We start from the raw sequence: 16,874 nt of genomic DNA on the forward strand, positions 1-16,874 counted from the left end.
GTGCAGAAAACAGACCAGAGACGCACAACAGCCAGGGTATCATACCTTCCACATGCCTCATCGTTCTCCTTTGGTGAGAAACAATGATTACATCTGTGTAACAAAACCTTTTAAAATGGACAAAGCAGTACGTGTACAATAGCGAGGTACCTAAACAGCCAGGAGCCGCTCCCTGGGTTGCAGCAAGGGGTTATTGCTGGCAAGGGCTTAAGCAAAACTTGGTGAGGCCCTTGTGTGTAGCTCTGGCTAAAAGGCAGCGTCAGCAGAGATGCTGTTCTTACTTGGGTGCTAAGGCAGCAGCTGATACACAAACATGCTGCAGTAACCGGTGTGGACAGAAAAACTACAGCAAAACCATTGCGCTCCTCATTTTGGCCAGGAATTGCCTTTCTCCCAAAACAAGCATGGCCAAAACTGAGCTGTAACTCTTCTCTGCTGTGTAACAGTTCTTGGCATTGGCCACATGGTGCATCAAGAAGCAAAAAGCGTTTATTTCTCCCCATTGCAGGTTCCAGAAAAAATAAAACTGCCCCTAACCCAGCTGGGTGTGGAAAGCTGAGCTTGCAAAGGATGGAGCCCGTCTCACATGAAAAATCTCGGCTATCACAGCCCTAAAGTTACGTCTCTGGAATAGAGAGATGTAGAACCTGCATATCTCCAAAGGACAGAGTGGGAAAGCAAGCACGGACTCTGCCTGTAACGCTCCGAGGAGTGGAGGCACAGCCTTCCCCCTTGGGAGGGCAAAGGGGTGAGCGCTCTGGTGAGTCCTTGGGGTACAGAGCCTGGCTGAAGGAGCTGCTCAGAAATCCCCCCACAGCTTCTTCTCTACCTCCCAAAAGCAAGAGCCACACTAAGTGCTGGTTTGTGCTGGTGTTGACCCCAGCCAACATCCTCCCACCTCGCAAGGAGCTGCCTTCCTGCAGCAGCCATCACGGCAGAAACCCAGCTGCCTCCGATGCCGGTCACTGACATCGCTACATCTCTGCTCACATTTTCTCTACATGATACACATGTTGACCTCCCCAAACTACTAAAGGGATAGAGCTCAGAGAGGAGTTGGTGCGCAACCTCCACATAAATCATCATTAGACCGACCCGTCCTGCTCAGAAAAGGGTTGCTTCCCATAGACCATCCCGTGGAGCTGGAGAGACACAGACCTTCAGGGAAAGCAAACGTGTGGCCACATCTCCCCAGCTGCACAGAAAGGTTTAGAAAAAACAACCGGCAAGACGACTCAGGACTAATGATCTGCCCAGGATTTTTTGGCTACTTACAGTTTCTCCTCTCTGTCCGGGGTGACCAGGCAATCCATCCTTCCCAGGAGGACCCTACAGCAGAAAAACAGGGTGAGACGGATCATCACTAAGTGCTGTGATGTAAAACTATGTGTAGTAAAACTATGGTAAGGACTGAATCAAACCTGCTTGCATCCTTGCATTAGCCCCTATCCATTTTCAAAGTAAACCAGCGGTGCTCAGAACCCTAAAAAGATACAGCCCTTTCCCACACTTCTCCCAAGGAAAGATTTATCTCCCAGGTTCAGAGCAGGAGCGAGCTGTTCACCACAGGGAAGAACATCACTCCCAAAAGGTTTCTGAGGGCCCCCACCAGTGTATAATAATTGCAGACACAGAAATGTTGCTCTGTTGCGCTGTCCTCCCAGTATACAGAGGGAAAATAAAGAACAGAGCAACCATGAAAGATCCTAGTGATATTGAGTCATTAGGAAATGAGCATGTATAATCAGCTGCTGCAATTTACTTGGCTATTTAAAATCTTAAACTGTCGGGTTATTATCATGATGTCTCAGTAATGCCTTTTATTGGGTACGTCACCGCTTGTCAGAGGAGCAGCTAAGACTGAGCTGGCACAGGCAATCACAGCTGGATGGGAAAGACTTTATGTATTTCCTTGCATGTTCTAGAAAGAGAGTTACTTACAGGGGGGCCTTTTGGTCCAGGAAATCCAGTCGGTCCTTGAGGCCCTGGTGGTCCCTGGGATGCAAAACAAGCCAGAAAACACGGTTAAGGAAGCTGTAACACTTTACTATGAAATACTAGCTCTGTATGAACAGCAGATCGGCACAAAGGTACGGAAAGACAGCTACTTCTACCCCAAAGAAACACCCCAAAGTGCAAGAACTAGCTGCGTGAGACCATCCCTTGAAAAAAAAATGCATGGCAAGGTAAAAACCACCAGGTATGTTTAACCGAGTGGCCTGTCCAGCTGCATAAGGCACTGCAAACACAGGCTAGCAACCTCTTTGTGCCTTTCTCTCCCAGTGCTAAGAAAAATATGTCTTTTCCCATCCCAGCTCAAGTGAGAGCACCTGGGAGCTACCAGCTCCTGCAGGAATGAAGGAGAGCCCAGTGGCTCCAGGGCCAGTGCTGTAAGGCAGCTGATGGTCTTCCAAGCGCTGCTTCCCTGGAACGGTGTCAGCAGCAGCTCCCCCTCGCCCCGTGGTCACAACCAGCAGATGCGAAGCAGGGACCGATTTCATACATTTCCTCCCTGGGCAATGTTGTAGAAAATTTACAAACAGTACAAAACCCAGGAGGGAAAAGAAAAAAAGTGGAAGTTGAGGCTAAAAGTCATTAAAGTCTTACTGTTTCAGTATTTTCCCCTTAGCATGCTGTAAGCAGCACGAGGTTCTAGGGGACCACCTCCTTCAGAAAACCTGGCTGTCGTCACAAAACCCATGGGTGACTCCTCTTTTCCCATGGAGCGATGCTTACCAAGACACCCAAGGTCCCATTCAAGCCTTCCTTGGAGAGCTCAGAAAGGACCTACGGACTGCAGGTGACCTGCGAGACCTCTCTTCACACAAGCACCTTCACCTTGGACTTTGAAATGGATTTTTTCTTTTTGCTGATGGAGGTATGCTAAGCTGCACTGTGGCTCCAGCGGGCTGCCCACCCCTCTCTGCCTGACAGGGTACTTGGTAGGATGCTCACTGCCAAAAAACCTTCATCACCATCTCAGTCCTGCAAACCCGCCTCATCTGCCATGTCAGACTAACGGGCTGGGACTGAGTCCTGCTTCAGCTCCACCAGTTGGTCTTACCCTTTCGCCAGGAGGACCAGGGGGGCCATCACCACCAGAGTTGCCCTTTTACGAATAAAGAAAACAACACACCATTAAAAATACATATATCAACATTGCAGCTGCTGTGCACAAAGACTTCAAATGGCACCAAGCCCACGATGACACCACACCCCACTGACTCCCCCAGTCCCTCTCTATTAATAATTCTGTATCAGGAGCAGCATCCAGTGACAAACAAGCAGCTGCTCGTTCCCCCCACATTGGTTAATAAAAATACAGGAGAGATAACGTCAGCGAGCTCAGGATATTCTCACCACATAATGGCCTCCCTCCGAGAGATAAATGCCGCTGCAAAGACGAGGTATTTATCAAAAATTCATGCCAACACAAAGCCAAGACATTTATTTTTTAAGCTGGCAGCATGGTGGTGACAACGTCTCACTACAAAAGCTTTGCTTCTATCATCTCTGGCGACTGATGGTCAGTTAATTGGTCTCTGGAGCAGGTACTGGAGCTGAGCGTGCCTCCAGATTGGCTGGCAGGAAAATACTTATTTTGCCCGGTGACCAATCGTGGGCCAACAGTGTGCATGTAAAGTGGCTAAGCAAGGTGCAAGGTTCTGGAGACCACCAGCAATACCTGTCCCTTCATCCATGGCACAGCTTAAGGCTGCTAAGGTGGTTCAAACGCTACTTAAACACCAAAAAATAGGGCTTAGGGGAAGTGTCAGTGGATTGTAGGGTTGTGCTGGTCCCTGATGGAGGGGTGCTCACTCCCCTGCTGGTTGCAATGGCCCTTAATTCATGCATGCACTTAACGTCCTGCTGAAACACGGGCCAACATATTTTTAGGACGTGTGCATACTTTATGGTTGGACTAGGAGCCATTTGGCTGGGTAACGAAGCTCAGGCGGGCTCAGCTTTCAAAATACGGTGAAGAAAGGAGAGAAGGGGAAATGGAGAGCAGTGAACCAGGTGGTCTCCTACGCCAACACTTTTTAGGACACAATGCCACTAGGCTTCCCAAAACCTTACCTTTGGGCCAGGTTTCCCAGTGCTTCCCCTAGGGCCTCTTTCCCCACGTGGACCCTTAATAAGACACAAAAGACGAGATTTTAGTTCTTGCTACCCACAGCACTTTGATCAGTCAAAGCACCCAAGTGCCTGAGCTGCACCAGGTCAATGAGTTGTCCCTCCAGCAGCAAGGGGATGACAGGAGCCTTCATCACTGATGCTGGATGGTGATGACTTTAAACCATATTCACTGGTGAGATCCAGCCCCAAATCCCTGCATCCCCTCTGCTCAGCTTTAACTGCAGAAGGCCAGATCCTTCCCAGTGAGGACACAAATCAGACTCCACTTTTCCCTGGCCTTAACAAGCTTTCAAAATGCAGAAGAACAAAGAAATGGACTGTTACCGTTGGACCGCGCTGCCCCCTTGGACCTGGTTTGCCAGGTGTTCCCTGAAATGAAAAAGAAATGGAGTTAGTGGCCAACATCGTAGGCTGAGCTCTCAGCAGGTGAACCCCAACGGAGCCTATTGCACACAAACTGCCCCCAAAACCTCACCCGTTCCCATTTGCAATGAAAAGGACAACAGCAGGTTTACTTTAATCTCCTGATTCTTCCGTTTATTTTGATTTATAATGCTTGGGCAGGGCAGGACAGTAATCCCAAAGCCCAGACGACATCTACCATCTGACGGAAGGAAGCTCTTAAGAAAAAGTATCCCGAGCCCCTTAAAACACCACACAACTTTCAAAGACAAGGCCACCCCCTCGGACCATGCAGTCTCCTAAAAAGCCAGCCAAAATGCTATCCAGCTCTGCCACCAACACCCATAATCTCTTCTCCCACTGATCTCTGCTCATCAATTCACCCAGCTCCTGCTGTGGGGAAGGGCTGGTCCTCGCCCCAGCTGGAAGCATGGCAGGCTGGCTTACACCGACACACACACACACACGTGTTGCAAGACCTGTGCTGTTAAATATTTAAGGAATGACAGCAGAAGAGTCGGATTCCTGCTCCGAGCAGTTATTTTATGCCACACAAACCAATTAAGCTGCCCCACATATTTACAAATCTTTCTTCATCTCTGTGAACTTAGTGCTAAACAAGTAATTTAAGACATTGTTTTGCAGAAGCGACAAAGCAGCAGGCTCATGAGATCTGACAGATGCACTCAGCTCCCTGTAATGGGGGACTGTGATTAATCCTGACAGAAAAAAGACAGAGATGGCTGTGTCCTAAATCTGGCACTACGTTAAGCTCCATTACCCCGCGCCTAAAACAAAATGAATGGGCTAGAGCTTTCTCCCTAAAACCACTATTTTGCTGGTGTCAAGTTTCCAAAACCATTCCAACAGTTTTAACTTTCTTCCTTCGGACCTGCCGTCCACTATCGTTACCCATCACCTGTCAGAGGAAGAGAAAGACTTGCTTTCTATGTAAGGAACACAGAATGCTTAAAATATCACTTGCCATTTTCTGCCCCAAATCCATCATCTCACAATCCTGCCTTCTCGTATTTGGTGCTAATTAACCAGGCGAACATAAAACAGAAGCCAGAAAACTTTACAATCAACTTTCTTCAAGCTACTAAAATTAGTCCCGCTGAATCCTCCTTGTTCGGCGGTTCCATTTAATAATGCCTGCTGGCATACCTGTTTTTAATTAATTGCAAAAATCATTTTAAAGTATTCCAGCTGGTTTTCCTTTAGCTACAGGAGGCTAAATTCAGAGCAGGTGGAGAGGAGCGTGTGCCACCTCCCTGCAGGTAGCCCCACAACACTCCCTTCCTTCTTCCTCAATTCTATTTTTAAGCAAAATATTCCCCTGCTTATTGCTATCATTAATCATGCATACAGCACTGTGTACTGATGCAAGGAATTTATATAGCACTGTAAATGTACACAGACCTATATTTTTCAAACAGGGATACCGAGGGAAAGGCATCTAAATTCAGATTATTTTCTAGGTACCCAAATAAATGGTCGGATTTTGGTACTTTGGTGCACTCCCTGCACCCCAGGCTCTGTCAGACTGGGCGAGCAGGGAGATCTATAACCCGGTGCTAATGACAGAGGTCTATTAGCTCTAAAAATAAGACCACTTATTCACATCTAACTATTGATTTTATGATCAGGTTTCGAAAACAGCCAAGCAAGCTCACCCGAGCTCACCTCTGGCTGTGGGCAGCTGGGTGAGAACGGGCACGGCGATGAGCATCCTCTCGCCAAAACCATCTTGATATTTAACAGGTCACACTTCTCTGAAAACTCAAAAATTCCTCCCACATTTTTGACTTTGTGAGCCCTTTCATGCAGCTGAACAGCCAGGAGCTGGGAGCTTTAGCACCGCAGGCTCTGCCAGCACCACAATTCTGCTGCCCATGCTCGTGCGGGCAGATCTGCTGGTGCTGCTCTTCTGCCTTCGGCTTTCACCCTTTTTTTTATTATTTAAGGACTTGGGAAGACTACTTATATTGCTGAAATAATGAGCTGGAAAGCATATTTCCATTCCTAGATGATGATGATTGTAAGAGAAACGTGTGATTCATATTATTCTGGACACATAAACAACTGCGTTGAACAGCATAATAGTAACACCATGTAAAAAGGAAAGACAAACAAATGATTTTTGGTTATTTCAGCTGCAAATTGGGTTACTCCACAATGCACTGGAAGAAGCAAATATTAGAAGCTCTCTTTCTTGATTATATGTGGACGTGTTCATAAAAATAGCAAATTTAGTGGTCTCAGGAGAAACTGGGGGGGATTTATCAAGTCTAACTCAATGAGGCTTCAATTAAGTTGATGGCCTCCGTTTGGGTTGGCGCGGTGTGATCCCAGCTCAGTCTATCATTCTGTATATAATTGCTTTCTACTTATTTTAAATCGGATACTTGGGAGTGGGGGAAAAAAACGATACCAAAACAGATACTGAAAACCACTATTTCTGCTATTCTTAAAACATTTTCAGGCTGGGCTCCTTTTACTAAATGAGACATTTGTCCATGAAAATCTCTCTCCCTCCTTCCCCCACCTCACACATACAAGTACACTGATAAAACAAGCGCAAGCTGCTGGATTGGGTGTAAAATGGCAGAAATAGTCCAATCACACATTGGAGAGAGAGAAAAAAATGAAATTACCCTAAAATAACCCAATATATTTCTCTTTGACAGAGGCGTGCCAGACCATGCTCCCTCTTAGGGGTTGGGGTGCCTTCCCCTGCTCCTCACACACAAAACCCCCTTCACTTCTCCTCAAATTCCTGTCTCCTTCCATTACACCAGCGGTTTGGGGACTGCTACAGCATGTTCTGGAGCCCGACCTGGCCCAGGAGAGGGACAGTGCCCACCAGGCACCTCTCAGCTCAGCAGCCAGTACAATATGGGCTTCTTGGCTTGAGATGCAAAACTCCCTTTTCAATTCCTAACCTGAAGATGTGTGGGGCATGCCAGCGGTGTAATTAAGTGTCCTCACTACCTCCTCCTACGAGCACAAACCTCATTTAGCATAAAAGGGAGCAAAGTGTTCCAAACTGTTAATTTTCTGTCTTTTCTCCTCTTATTGCTGCTTGGTCCTGAAAGTCGGGCCCCTTCCCAGCATGTCTGCTCCCTCCCTGGTCCCTTTCAGGCTGGACATTGCTAAAATTCAACCAGCCTAACCCTTGGGTTTTTTTCCAATCTCATAAACCACCAGCTCCCGGTACCCACTCTGCTCCCTGAAAGGTTTCGCATCCCAGCAGTCTGGCTCTCCATCCCACCAGAATAAAATTAGCAGATGGAGCAAACGGGATGCGGATGCTTGGAGATGCAAAGCAGCATGTCCCTGCCTCACCGATGCCCTGTTTTTAGACCACCAGAAAATCCAGCCCAAGGATTTTATTGCTGTATATTTGATAAGGCGGGTGGTAATTATAGGGCTACAGTGAATTCAAGGCTGTTGTGGCAGCTGCCTTATTCATGGCCTCCCTCCTCCCGCCCAGCCGGAGCAGAGGGAGGGGAGAAGATGCTGCATTTGTAGTTTAGAATGAAATAAAATTACACAGTGGGGAGGAAAAAAAAAAAAAAAAAAGAGGGGCGGATATAAACCAAATTTCAGTGGCATGATATTAATGCAGTGCAAAGTGATTTATGTTTTCTGGGCTCCTATCAAACACGTCTGTTAGAAGTCATTTGTATTTAAATGAGAGTAAAAAGGAAACTAATTCCACTCCCTCTCCTCACTCCCCCTTTTTGTCCCTGTGACCAGGGCTGGTGCAGAAAACAACTCTATGTTTGTACTCTTGAATTCAAGCACGTCTTCCACAAAATAATAAAAAAAAAATCACCAGTGTATTTAGACAATCCCTGCCTGGAAGCAAAGTTGGTGGAGGTAGGGTGGGAGGTAGAAGCAAGTCTGTGGGATGGAGCCCCCACATTTTAAGGGTGTTGATGAATTTAGAATAGCTCCACTTGTTAAAAGGATGAACTTGTGTCTTTTCAGCTACACGTTTTGAATCTCAAGTTAGGCTAAAGATGGTTCTTGCTGCGTCTGAACAGATTCACCCATCTCTAATAATTACTGTTAATTACAAAGCTCTTCGTGCCCTAAGCAAAGTCTGACAGCGCAGGACGGATTCAGGTTCAGAGAAACCTCTTAAAATATCTTGAGGGAAAAACTTCCAGCGTTTAATTGGAAAGCTGCTGTCTGCAGAGCTTACTGCTATTACCAGCATCCTCCTTTCCAACAGCCGGCATCGGGAGCCTACTGCCGATCCTGCACTCCCTGTGCCCGGGACTTCATCCCGGGATGCCAGCAGGTGGGATGACGCTCTTTGGGCAACCCCTTTGTGGAAAAGCAACCTGAGCATCACCCAGCAGCTGCCTGCAATGGAGCATCCCCCACGTCCTGCCCAAGGATCTTTCTTTGGACAGGAAAAAATGAGCAAAGCAGCTAGACATAGCGGCTCTTACCCGTGTGCCCTTCTCTCCATTAGCTCCTGGAAATCCTGGGAAGCCGATTGAGCCCTTGGGGAAAGAGCAAAGAGAGAAAGAGAGGTTCAAGACATTGAAAGGGGCAGCTCTGTGCACCCACACCGGCACCCGCCAGCCTGGAACAACCCCTAGCGAGTGCCTGCTGGCATCTACAGCTCCCAACATTTGTTTTGTTTTAAACCTCCTTTTAATAAAAATAAAACTGAAACCAGACCCAAAATGACCTCAGAGATGAACATTAATCCAAAAATAACAAAAAAACCCAACCAACCAAAAAAATCCCAACCCAAACAACAACAACAAAAAAACCCCAACAACCAAAAAAACAGGTCCACGCCTCATTAGGAGTCACTGCAAAGGCTCAAGCCCACGGTTCTACCTGGCGCCTGGGGAACAGGCAAGGCTTTTGTTTTTTAGCTCCTAAGTCACTACGTTGCACATGAAATTTTAACTCCTGGCTTGTTCCTTTCTGATGTGAGTGCCTGGAGAATAGCTGCTGCTGCTGCTTTTAAAATATAAATTAGTCAAAGAAATGCAAACCTCCTCCCGCCCCCCCCCCCCCCCCGATATAAAATGCAAATTAAAAAATAAACCATCAACACCACAACCAGGAAACAATCTCTTGCAGATAATTACGTCTCCAGTGTTAAACAAGCCTGCCTTTTTTCAAGCAATGAACATGAATAATAAAACATGATTCTAAAAAAAAAAAAAAAAAAAAAACCTTAACAAAAACAAGTTCCCAAGGCCTCCAGGGCATGTAAAAACTGGGCTGCAGCCTCAGTCTATATAGCTGAACTCAGAGCTTTAATTTAAAAGAACATTTGAAAATGGCCCAAATGAAGGTTGGTGCATAGCTAAGATGCAAAGGATGTTTGCAAATCTGCAAATGGCAGTTTTATTTTAATTTCAGGGAGACCCTGGTTCATTAGTTATTCTCCTTAATTAGTTAACACTAGTGCAGACCTTTGAAGACACAATACAAGGAGGACTGTTACGCCTATTAGTAGCATGGAAGCTCACATGGAGCCTATTTATAGCTGTCACCAAAGCTGTCCTGCATGCCCTTGGGGGCTGCAGCCCCTGTCCCCTGCATTCTTTCCCAGTGCTTTGCAGGACACTGAGGTGACACAGAACCAACCAGTCACCGATTGTCACCAGCTGAGGGCTGGGAGCTGTCGAGACCCATCTATATATTTGTCCTGCACGAGTGGGAAGGAGGGACCACGCAGGAACCATGCGGTAGGAAATACTACTGTTCCACATCGTCCCGTTAGCAGGGGCTGAGCCCTCTGCACAGCACCACCACCAGAGCAGGCCTGGTGGCCCTGAGCCCCCCAGCATACCCCACACCTCTCGAGGACAGATTCCAGCCGAGTTACCTTTGGACCCTGCCGGCCCGGGTAGCCGGGCAGTCCTGGCACACCGAGTTTTCCCTGAAACACAAATGAAAGGGCATTAGCATGGGCGAGAGAGACCTCGTGAGCAGCTTCAGGTTTGCACCAGCAGAAAGGGGAGATGCAAAGTGCAGAGAAGTCAAGAGCAAAGCAGACCTGGTGCGGCTGGAACAAAGCCGTTAGGGCACTGCCATCATCCTCTGCCCACCCTGGGGGAAGCCCAGTGGGTGTGATGTGGAGTGAGCACTGTAAATGTGTAGGGACCTAGCAGGGAATGCTTATTTTTTGCCATTTTTTTTTTTCAACTGGATGCACCCAGAAATTAAACTGGAGTCCACAATACTTTCAACTTCTCTATTTATTTCCTCTGGACTTTTTTTCAAGACATTGTGCCCAAGCAGATAACCCCAAAGAGACCGTCGTCTCAATGCACTCAAATCACATTGCTGCAGTAAAGCCATGTCCCCTGGGTCTCCTCTGGTCTTTGCATTGAACAAATCAGGCCAGCCTTCATCCCGCTGCTCCTCTTCATCCTTCTGCCCTAAAACTGCACACACTCCCCCTCCAGGCACTGCCCCAGCCACCCACCTGAGACACCCAGAAGTGGCTTTTACTGTAAAACAACCGTGGGCAGCTCCACCCTTGAGCCTCACCTTCTCTCCAGCAGGACCAAGAGGACCAGGATCTCCGTTGGGGCCAGAGCGACCTTTGGGACCTTCAGGACCATCCTCACCCCGGGGGCCAGGAGGCCCAATTTCCCCCTGTTAATCACAAGACAAGCGTTGACAAGGCAGGCAGGTCCCAAACCCCGCGTTTACTGACAGCACCACCCTCACGGCTGCAATCAGGTACTTCATGGAGCTGCAAATACAATTCTTGGAGAAAGCTGGTCTTCACCAAGAGGCTCAGGTAAGACTGCAAACTGTAAAGCGTTATTAGAACACCAAGCTTCCACTCACGCAGCCTGGCCATTATCTCCAACAACAGCCGTCTTTTCCTGCAGCCCAATTATCCCATCTGCATGCAGCACCTCTCCACCGAAGCAGCCTTCATTAGCTCTGATTGCAAGGCACCCTTTTACCCACCCCCGGGTTCCCAAATTGCAGTTTGATGTGCAAGCAAGCCCTGGGAAGTGTTTAATTGAGAGTTGAACCAGACAACGGGAAAAGAAAGACCATGCTGGAGCTCTTGTACTGAAAATCATTAGGAAATCCGAGAGCAGAGGGGACCGAGCTATTAATGTGAATTGTTGTGACACTGCAGACTTTGGCACAAAACCCAACAGTTACCATTTTGTCACACAGGGTAACAGGAGATGCTGCCATGCTGGGAACACAGGCAGCCGCCTTCTTGCTCACCAGAAGCTGGGTGGATGCAGATTTATCTGCGAGGCACTCAAGCATCCCTTGTCCTTTCATTGCTCATAAAGCAGAAAGAGTTTGATGGTGGGAACTGGTGTCGCGAGCTTTGTTTGAAGGAGCTTATGTCTATCTGCATTTGGTTGGGACAAGAGTCACCTCCCTGAGATGCCACCTTCAGTCCTTCTTTAGCAGGAAGTGGGGGCTGGGGAAGCTTTCTGTTGTTTTAACTGTTCAATTGCACAATTAAACACCAGACATGGAGGATTTGATGTCTACTTTCAGAAGCCTTCATGGAAGGCACTAATTTCTCCTTTAAACGTGGGGATGAATGAAGGCAGACCTCTTGTGATCCCTGGGAGAGCTTCAGAGCTCGAGGGGACACCAAGCCCCAGGCGATGCAGCAGTCAGATGAAGAGGGGGGACAAGAACAGCCCCTTGTCCCCAGGGGCTGTCTGTGAAGATGGGCAGACAAGCTGCAAAGCCCTGTGCTGCTGCCGCTGCCTGCATCCAAGCGTGATTTGGGGTTTCTGGTGGTCTGTGTGTTCCACTCATTTTAAAAGCTTTTACAACCAGGCAATGTGCCCTGCTGCTACAGATACAAGCCTAATGCGACACTCCACCCCTGGCATTTTTCACAGTGCTGCTGTGGTTTCTATTAAAGTCTGCTCCCAGTAACTTTACACTTCTCGTTGATGGTATGGAATCACATTAGGCACGGCAAATAAAGATGCCTACCAGACCCTAGCTGTAATATTATGAGGGGAAAAGAGATACTGAAAATAAATATGTGATACAGCTGGATCATGCAGTATTCCTAGCTGTCAAACCTCACGGCAGGGCCCTCTATCTATTATTACTCAGTTTTATTTTACCTTCAAGGTGGAATTAGCAAATCCAGGGATTTACAACATGAACATGAAATTCCTGCGTTCCTGCCTGGAGGTCAGACACGCCAGAAGGACTCTGACAGGAGCCCACCTCACTGCTCCCCCCAAGCTGTGTTTGCAGGGTAACACACAGGCTTGAAAGGCAAAGCAGCACAAGATCACATCGGTCATAGACTCTTACCCGGTCTCCTTTGATTCCCATATCGCCTTTGAAGCCAGGGAAGCCATCTTCACCCTAAATAACAGAGGGGAAAAAACAGACAAGGTGTACAGATGGAAAAAAAGAAAAATGGCTTCTCTAGTCTCAGTGTATGGCCCCTGCCCAGGATGACAAGATTAGATTCCCACGTTGCCCATCACATTGGCTCCTGTAAGCCTTTGGCATGCAGAAATGGGCATGGAAACCCAGCCAGGCTGCAACTGCCAAGGTCCCCTAGGGACCACAGCAAGTATTCCCTACATCCCATCTTGGCTGCAAGTCAAGATCACAAATCTGGCCCCATATGAATAACAATACCTTGCCAGTACTGGGAACCAATTATTTCTGAAGTACAACTGGTTTTATTTTCACGGAGGATGTTTTACACCACGCTTCGAGGCAACCTCTAGGACAGTGGCAATATTTCTTTCAGCCAAGAAGGTTTAATTGCAGAGCTCAAATCAATAATGTATTTCCATCCTACAGCAAATCTCTCATAGGCAATGAAGACACAGTTCCCAGAAAGACTTTTAAAGTTTGGAAGGTCCCTGCCAGGATCCCCTAGCTGAAATTGCTGGCTTTGCTGCTGAATTGCTGGAGGCAGGAATGAAAGCACATGGATCTGCTTATGGGACTGGGCGAGATTTTTCTACACCTCCTGCTCTTCCTCTGGGAGAAACCAATTGCATCTTTGAAACATGCTGAGACAGACCGTGTTGCCTTTCTTATTGACCTGGGTTTTACAAGCTGCTCTGATGACCAGGCTGGGCAGCATACCCCAGCTGTAAGGCACCACAAACCCTTCACAGCTCCACTGAATCACCTGAGCTGCCAATTTTGTCAGGAGGAAATCATCTCAGTGCTGGACCCTGAGCCATCAGTAACGGCTGGCCCCAGCAAACAGCTCAACACCTGAGCATGTCACTGAGGCTCAGTTACTCCAAGCCAAGATGTGGTAGAACATCACAGCAAGTACCCAGCCTGCACCCACTCCAAAAACAATGAGTTACCAGTCCTTTGGGTGCTCATCCCCCCTGCTTGTCCAAGGGAAACCCTCTGTGCAGAGGAAAACGTCACGTGGAGCATCCTGAGGGACCAGTCTGCAAAAATGCTCAGAGGCTGCAGAAGAATCAATCCAAATGTGCAGTGTTAACTCACCTTTTCACCTTTGGTGCCCTTCAATCCACGAACACCATCTGCTCCCTTGCAGGATAAAAAACAAGACGTTACAAGGACACAGGTAAGCTTAAGAGGGAAGAATCACTACTTATGGTGATTTTTGCTTCCTCCAATGTTGGCAATGGTATCTCTGTGAACTGTGATGTTCCTAAACATATTGCTAATCAAATATCAGCCACCAATCTGGCTTTTGGGTCACCAGACAGCACCTTATAGTCACAGACCTCTGCTGATTTGATTTGGCAGGTGGGGTTGGTGGTCTCTGCCCATTCCCTGCCGAGGAGTTAAGCTTCCAGGGTAAAACTCACTATGAAAAGTTTTGCTGCATGTATCTTCCCAAAAAACATTTCCACAAATGCCTTGCCAGCACACTGAGCTCACTTGAGTATTGACAGAAAAACCAGTGCTCAATCTGTGTCTGGACACTTGGGAAGTAAATCCATATTAAAATATCTGAGCACATGGCCAGAGATTCCCCTGCTGCTCTCCAGTGGGTAGCAGCATTGCATCTAACACCCCTAAAGGTTAAGTTTGGCTCTTTTTTACCATGGTTTTCATCTCTGTGCATGCACTACCTTATTTAAAGTACATTTAGGCACCAAAAAGCAAAAAAAAAACCAAACAAAGAAACAAGTAACATGACTGGTGTTATGCACTTGTGACATGGTGCAGAAGCTCTCCAAAGCTTCAACAAGGCAATCAGTCCATGGTGGGTGCTGAGTGTGGTCAGGATCTGTCCCCTGCTACAACATCAGCCCATACCTGTTGGGGACCCCCATGCTTCCCATCAATCCTGCCTCTTGGGATAAATCACCTTCAGGTATTTACATCAGGTGTACCGTGCAATGCGACTCTCAGAATAAATAACGAAGCTTTTATTTTGAGGAATAATATTTCGCTTGGGGTATTTTAAAATTTTTATTCCCTTCAGCATGTCAAGAAAAAGTTTAATTAAAGTACATGAAAATTTGTGCAGCAGGACTGGGTTCTGGTAAGTGAGGCAAGATCTAAAAGTTATTTATAACTGCAAACGCAATGAGACACTTTTTTTTTTCCAAACTGGAGGCTTGTGCAGTGAATAGAACACTGCTTGTAAGAAGCAAAACCTTGTCTGTATGCACTACAGGTTTGGTGCACGACACGCTTTCTCTCTATCACTCTAATGTGGAACAGTTCCGCTTTAGTGGTAAACACAACAGCAAACCACCCCTAATGGACCACTACATCTCAGTCTGCAACCTTGCAAGAAATGAGATGGAAGCTTGCTTTGGCTAAATACATCCCCCTTAAATTTTGAAGGCAGAACAGCCCATGGGCTTCTGCTGTTGAAAAAAAAAATAAATGTACAAAGGGGCTTAAGAGGGCTTAACTTCACCTGTAGTCAGTCCCCAGGCGGTGTTTGTACCTGCTAGCACAGATCCCTGCAGATTCATTGGACCTTTGAGATGCAGGATGCATCTGCACCTGAATTAATACATCTTGATGGGCATAATAGCCACAGCTGAATAGGGAAAAACATACCCACCGCCGCCTTATCAGCATGCAAGCGCTGCAGGCAGCGGGAACGAGGGAAGAACTGGAATTCAATCTAGTGAAAAAGCACACTGCTGAGACACCTCAGCTTCTTCTGACAAGATTTTGGATCAGAGGCATGAAAAGCTTGCTTTGTTTTAATAATAGGCTATTTTTTTTTAAATTAACAAGCCTTGTTAAACTCTTCACATTCTGGCTGAGATTTACTTTGGTTGTAAACTGGGAACTGTTGGAATGGGACAGACAATGTTCACGAAAAATTAAAAGACAAATCTCTCCAAAGCGCTGAACGATGCTAGGGGTTATTGGAGAGCAGGGGACTTGCAATCCTCATTGCCTGAGAGAAGACCCTGGACCAAGGCTCGCTTGAGCAGTACAGTTGGTCACTGAGGTGTCCCTAAATTGCCCTGGTAGGACATCTGCACCCACTGGCAGTGTCCACCTCCAGCACAAGCTGGAGAACTCCAGTGAAACAAGCAACACCGCGGACACTGTCTCTGTGTCCTCCTTACCTTGACTCCGCGTGGTCCTGGATAACCGATGGGGCCCTGAGGACCTGGTGGACCCTGGGGCGAAAAAACACATGCGAACAAGAAAAACACATCAAAATTCAACGTGAAGGTGCATCTATAAGGAAAGCGCGTGGAAAACAAATATCCCAGCCATCTGGCTGCTTCAGACTGGGTGGAAATGGTAGCGGCCACCTGAAAATAGCTCAAAATAGCACAGAGAGTGACAGGAACATCACCTTGAGCAGGTACACTGGGCTGAGCAGATGGCAAAGATCGGTATAATAGGAAAGGAGGATGAGAGAGTCAGGACAGCAATGGTTCCTTAGAGAGGGGATTTATACATAAGGCTGACAATTTGCCTCTTGGATTAAAGAAAATGAGTTCTCTGAAAGAAGAAGAACATGTCCAGCTGTCTTCCCCCTTCCAAACCATCCTGGTTTTGCAGTAACGCAACAGAGCTTGTGAGGACGATGATCACAGAGAGGAGTTATTGCTTGAGGCACCAGTCTCGGGGTGATGTCCTTTGGCCTCAGCTATGTGGGGGAGGTGACACTTATGAAGCTTCTTTCTGACACCGAAAGCTGCAAATCCCCAGGGACAGCAATGAGCTGTGCTAGACACGGTGCCCAACATGCCCTGCAAAAACTCTCCTTCCCACCCTCGCTGCCATGCTTTCTTATACCTGCAAATAAATCATGTTCTTTATTGAACCCAGTTGGCTTTTATTTTGCTCAACTCCCTAAAACAAACACCCTTCCAACTTCTCCCAGACTGAGA

At 47.3% G+C, this 16,874-nt stretch overlaps 1 protein-coding gene across 2 annotated transcripts in view; it reads right to left on the reverse strand.

The window, feature by feature from the left end:
- Positions 1-16,874, reverse strand: part of COL5A1 (collagen type V alpha 1 chain) — a 160,382-nt gene that overhangs the window by 30,048 nt on the left and 113,460 nt on the right. For both annotated transcript variants that reach the window (XM_037399981.1, XM_037399980.1), the window contains exons 27-37: positions 16,098-16,151; positions 14,032-14,076; positions 12,856-12,909; positions 11,080-11,187; positions 10,412-10,465; positions 9,009-9,062; positions 4,465-4,509; positions 4,081-4,134; positions 3,065-3,109; positions 1,942-1,995; positions 1,276-1,329 (exon numbers count right to left, since the gene is read on the reverse strand). In XM_037399981.1, coding sequence (XP_037255878.1) covers positions 1,276-1,329; positions 1,942-1,995; positions 3,065-3,109; positions 4,081-4,134; positions 4,465-4,509; positions 9,009-9,062; positions 10,412-10,465; positions 11,080-11,187; positions 12,856-12,909; positions 14,032-14,076; positions 16,098-16,151 — 621 coding nt within the window. The remainder of the gene's footprint in view (positions 1-1,275; positions 1,330-1,941; positions 1,996-3,064; positions 3,110-4,080; positions 4,135-4,464; positions 4,510-9,008; positions 9,063-10,411; positions 10,466-11,079; positions 11,188-12,855; positions 12,910-14,031; positions 14,077-16,097; positions 16,152-16,874) is intronic.

The sequence above is a fragment of the Falco rusticolus genome, chromosome 9 (assembly GCF_015220075.1).
Source record: "Falco rusticolus isolate bFalRus1 chromosome 9, bFalRus1.pri, whole genome shotgun sequence".
NCBI classification, from domain to species: Eukaryota; Metazoa; Chordata; class Aves; order Falconiformes; family Falconidae; genus Falco; species Falco rusticolus.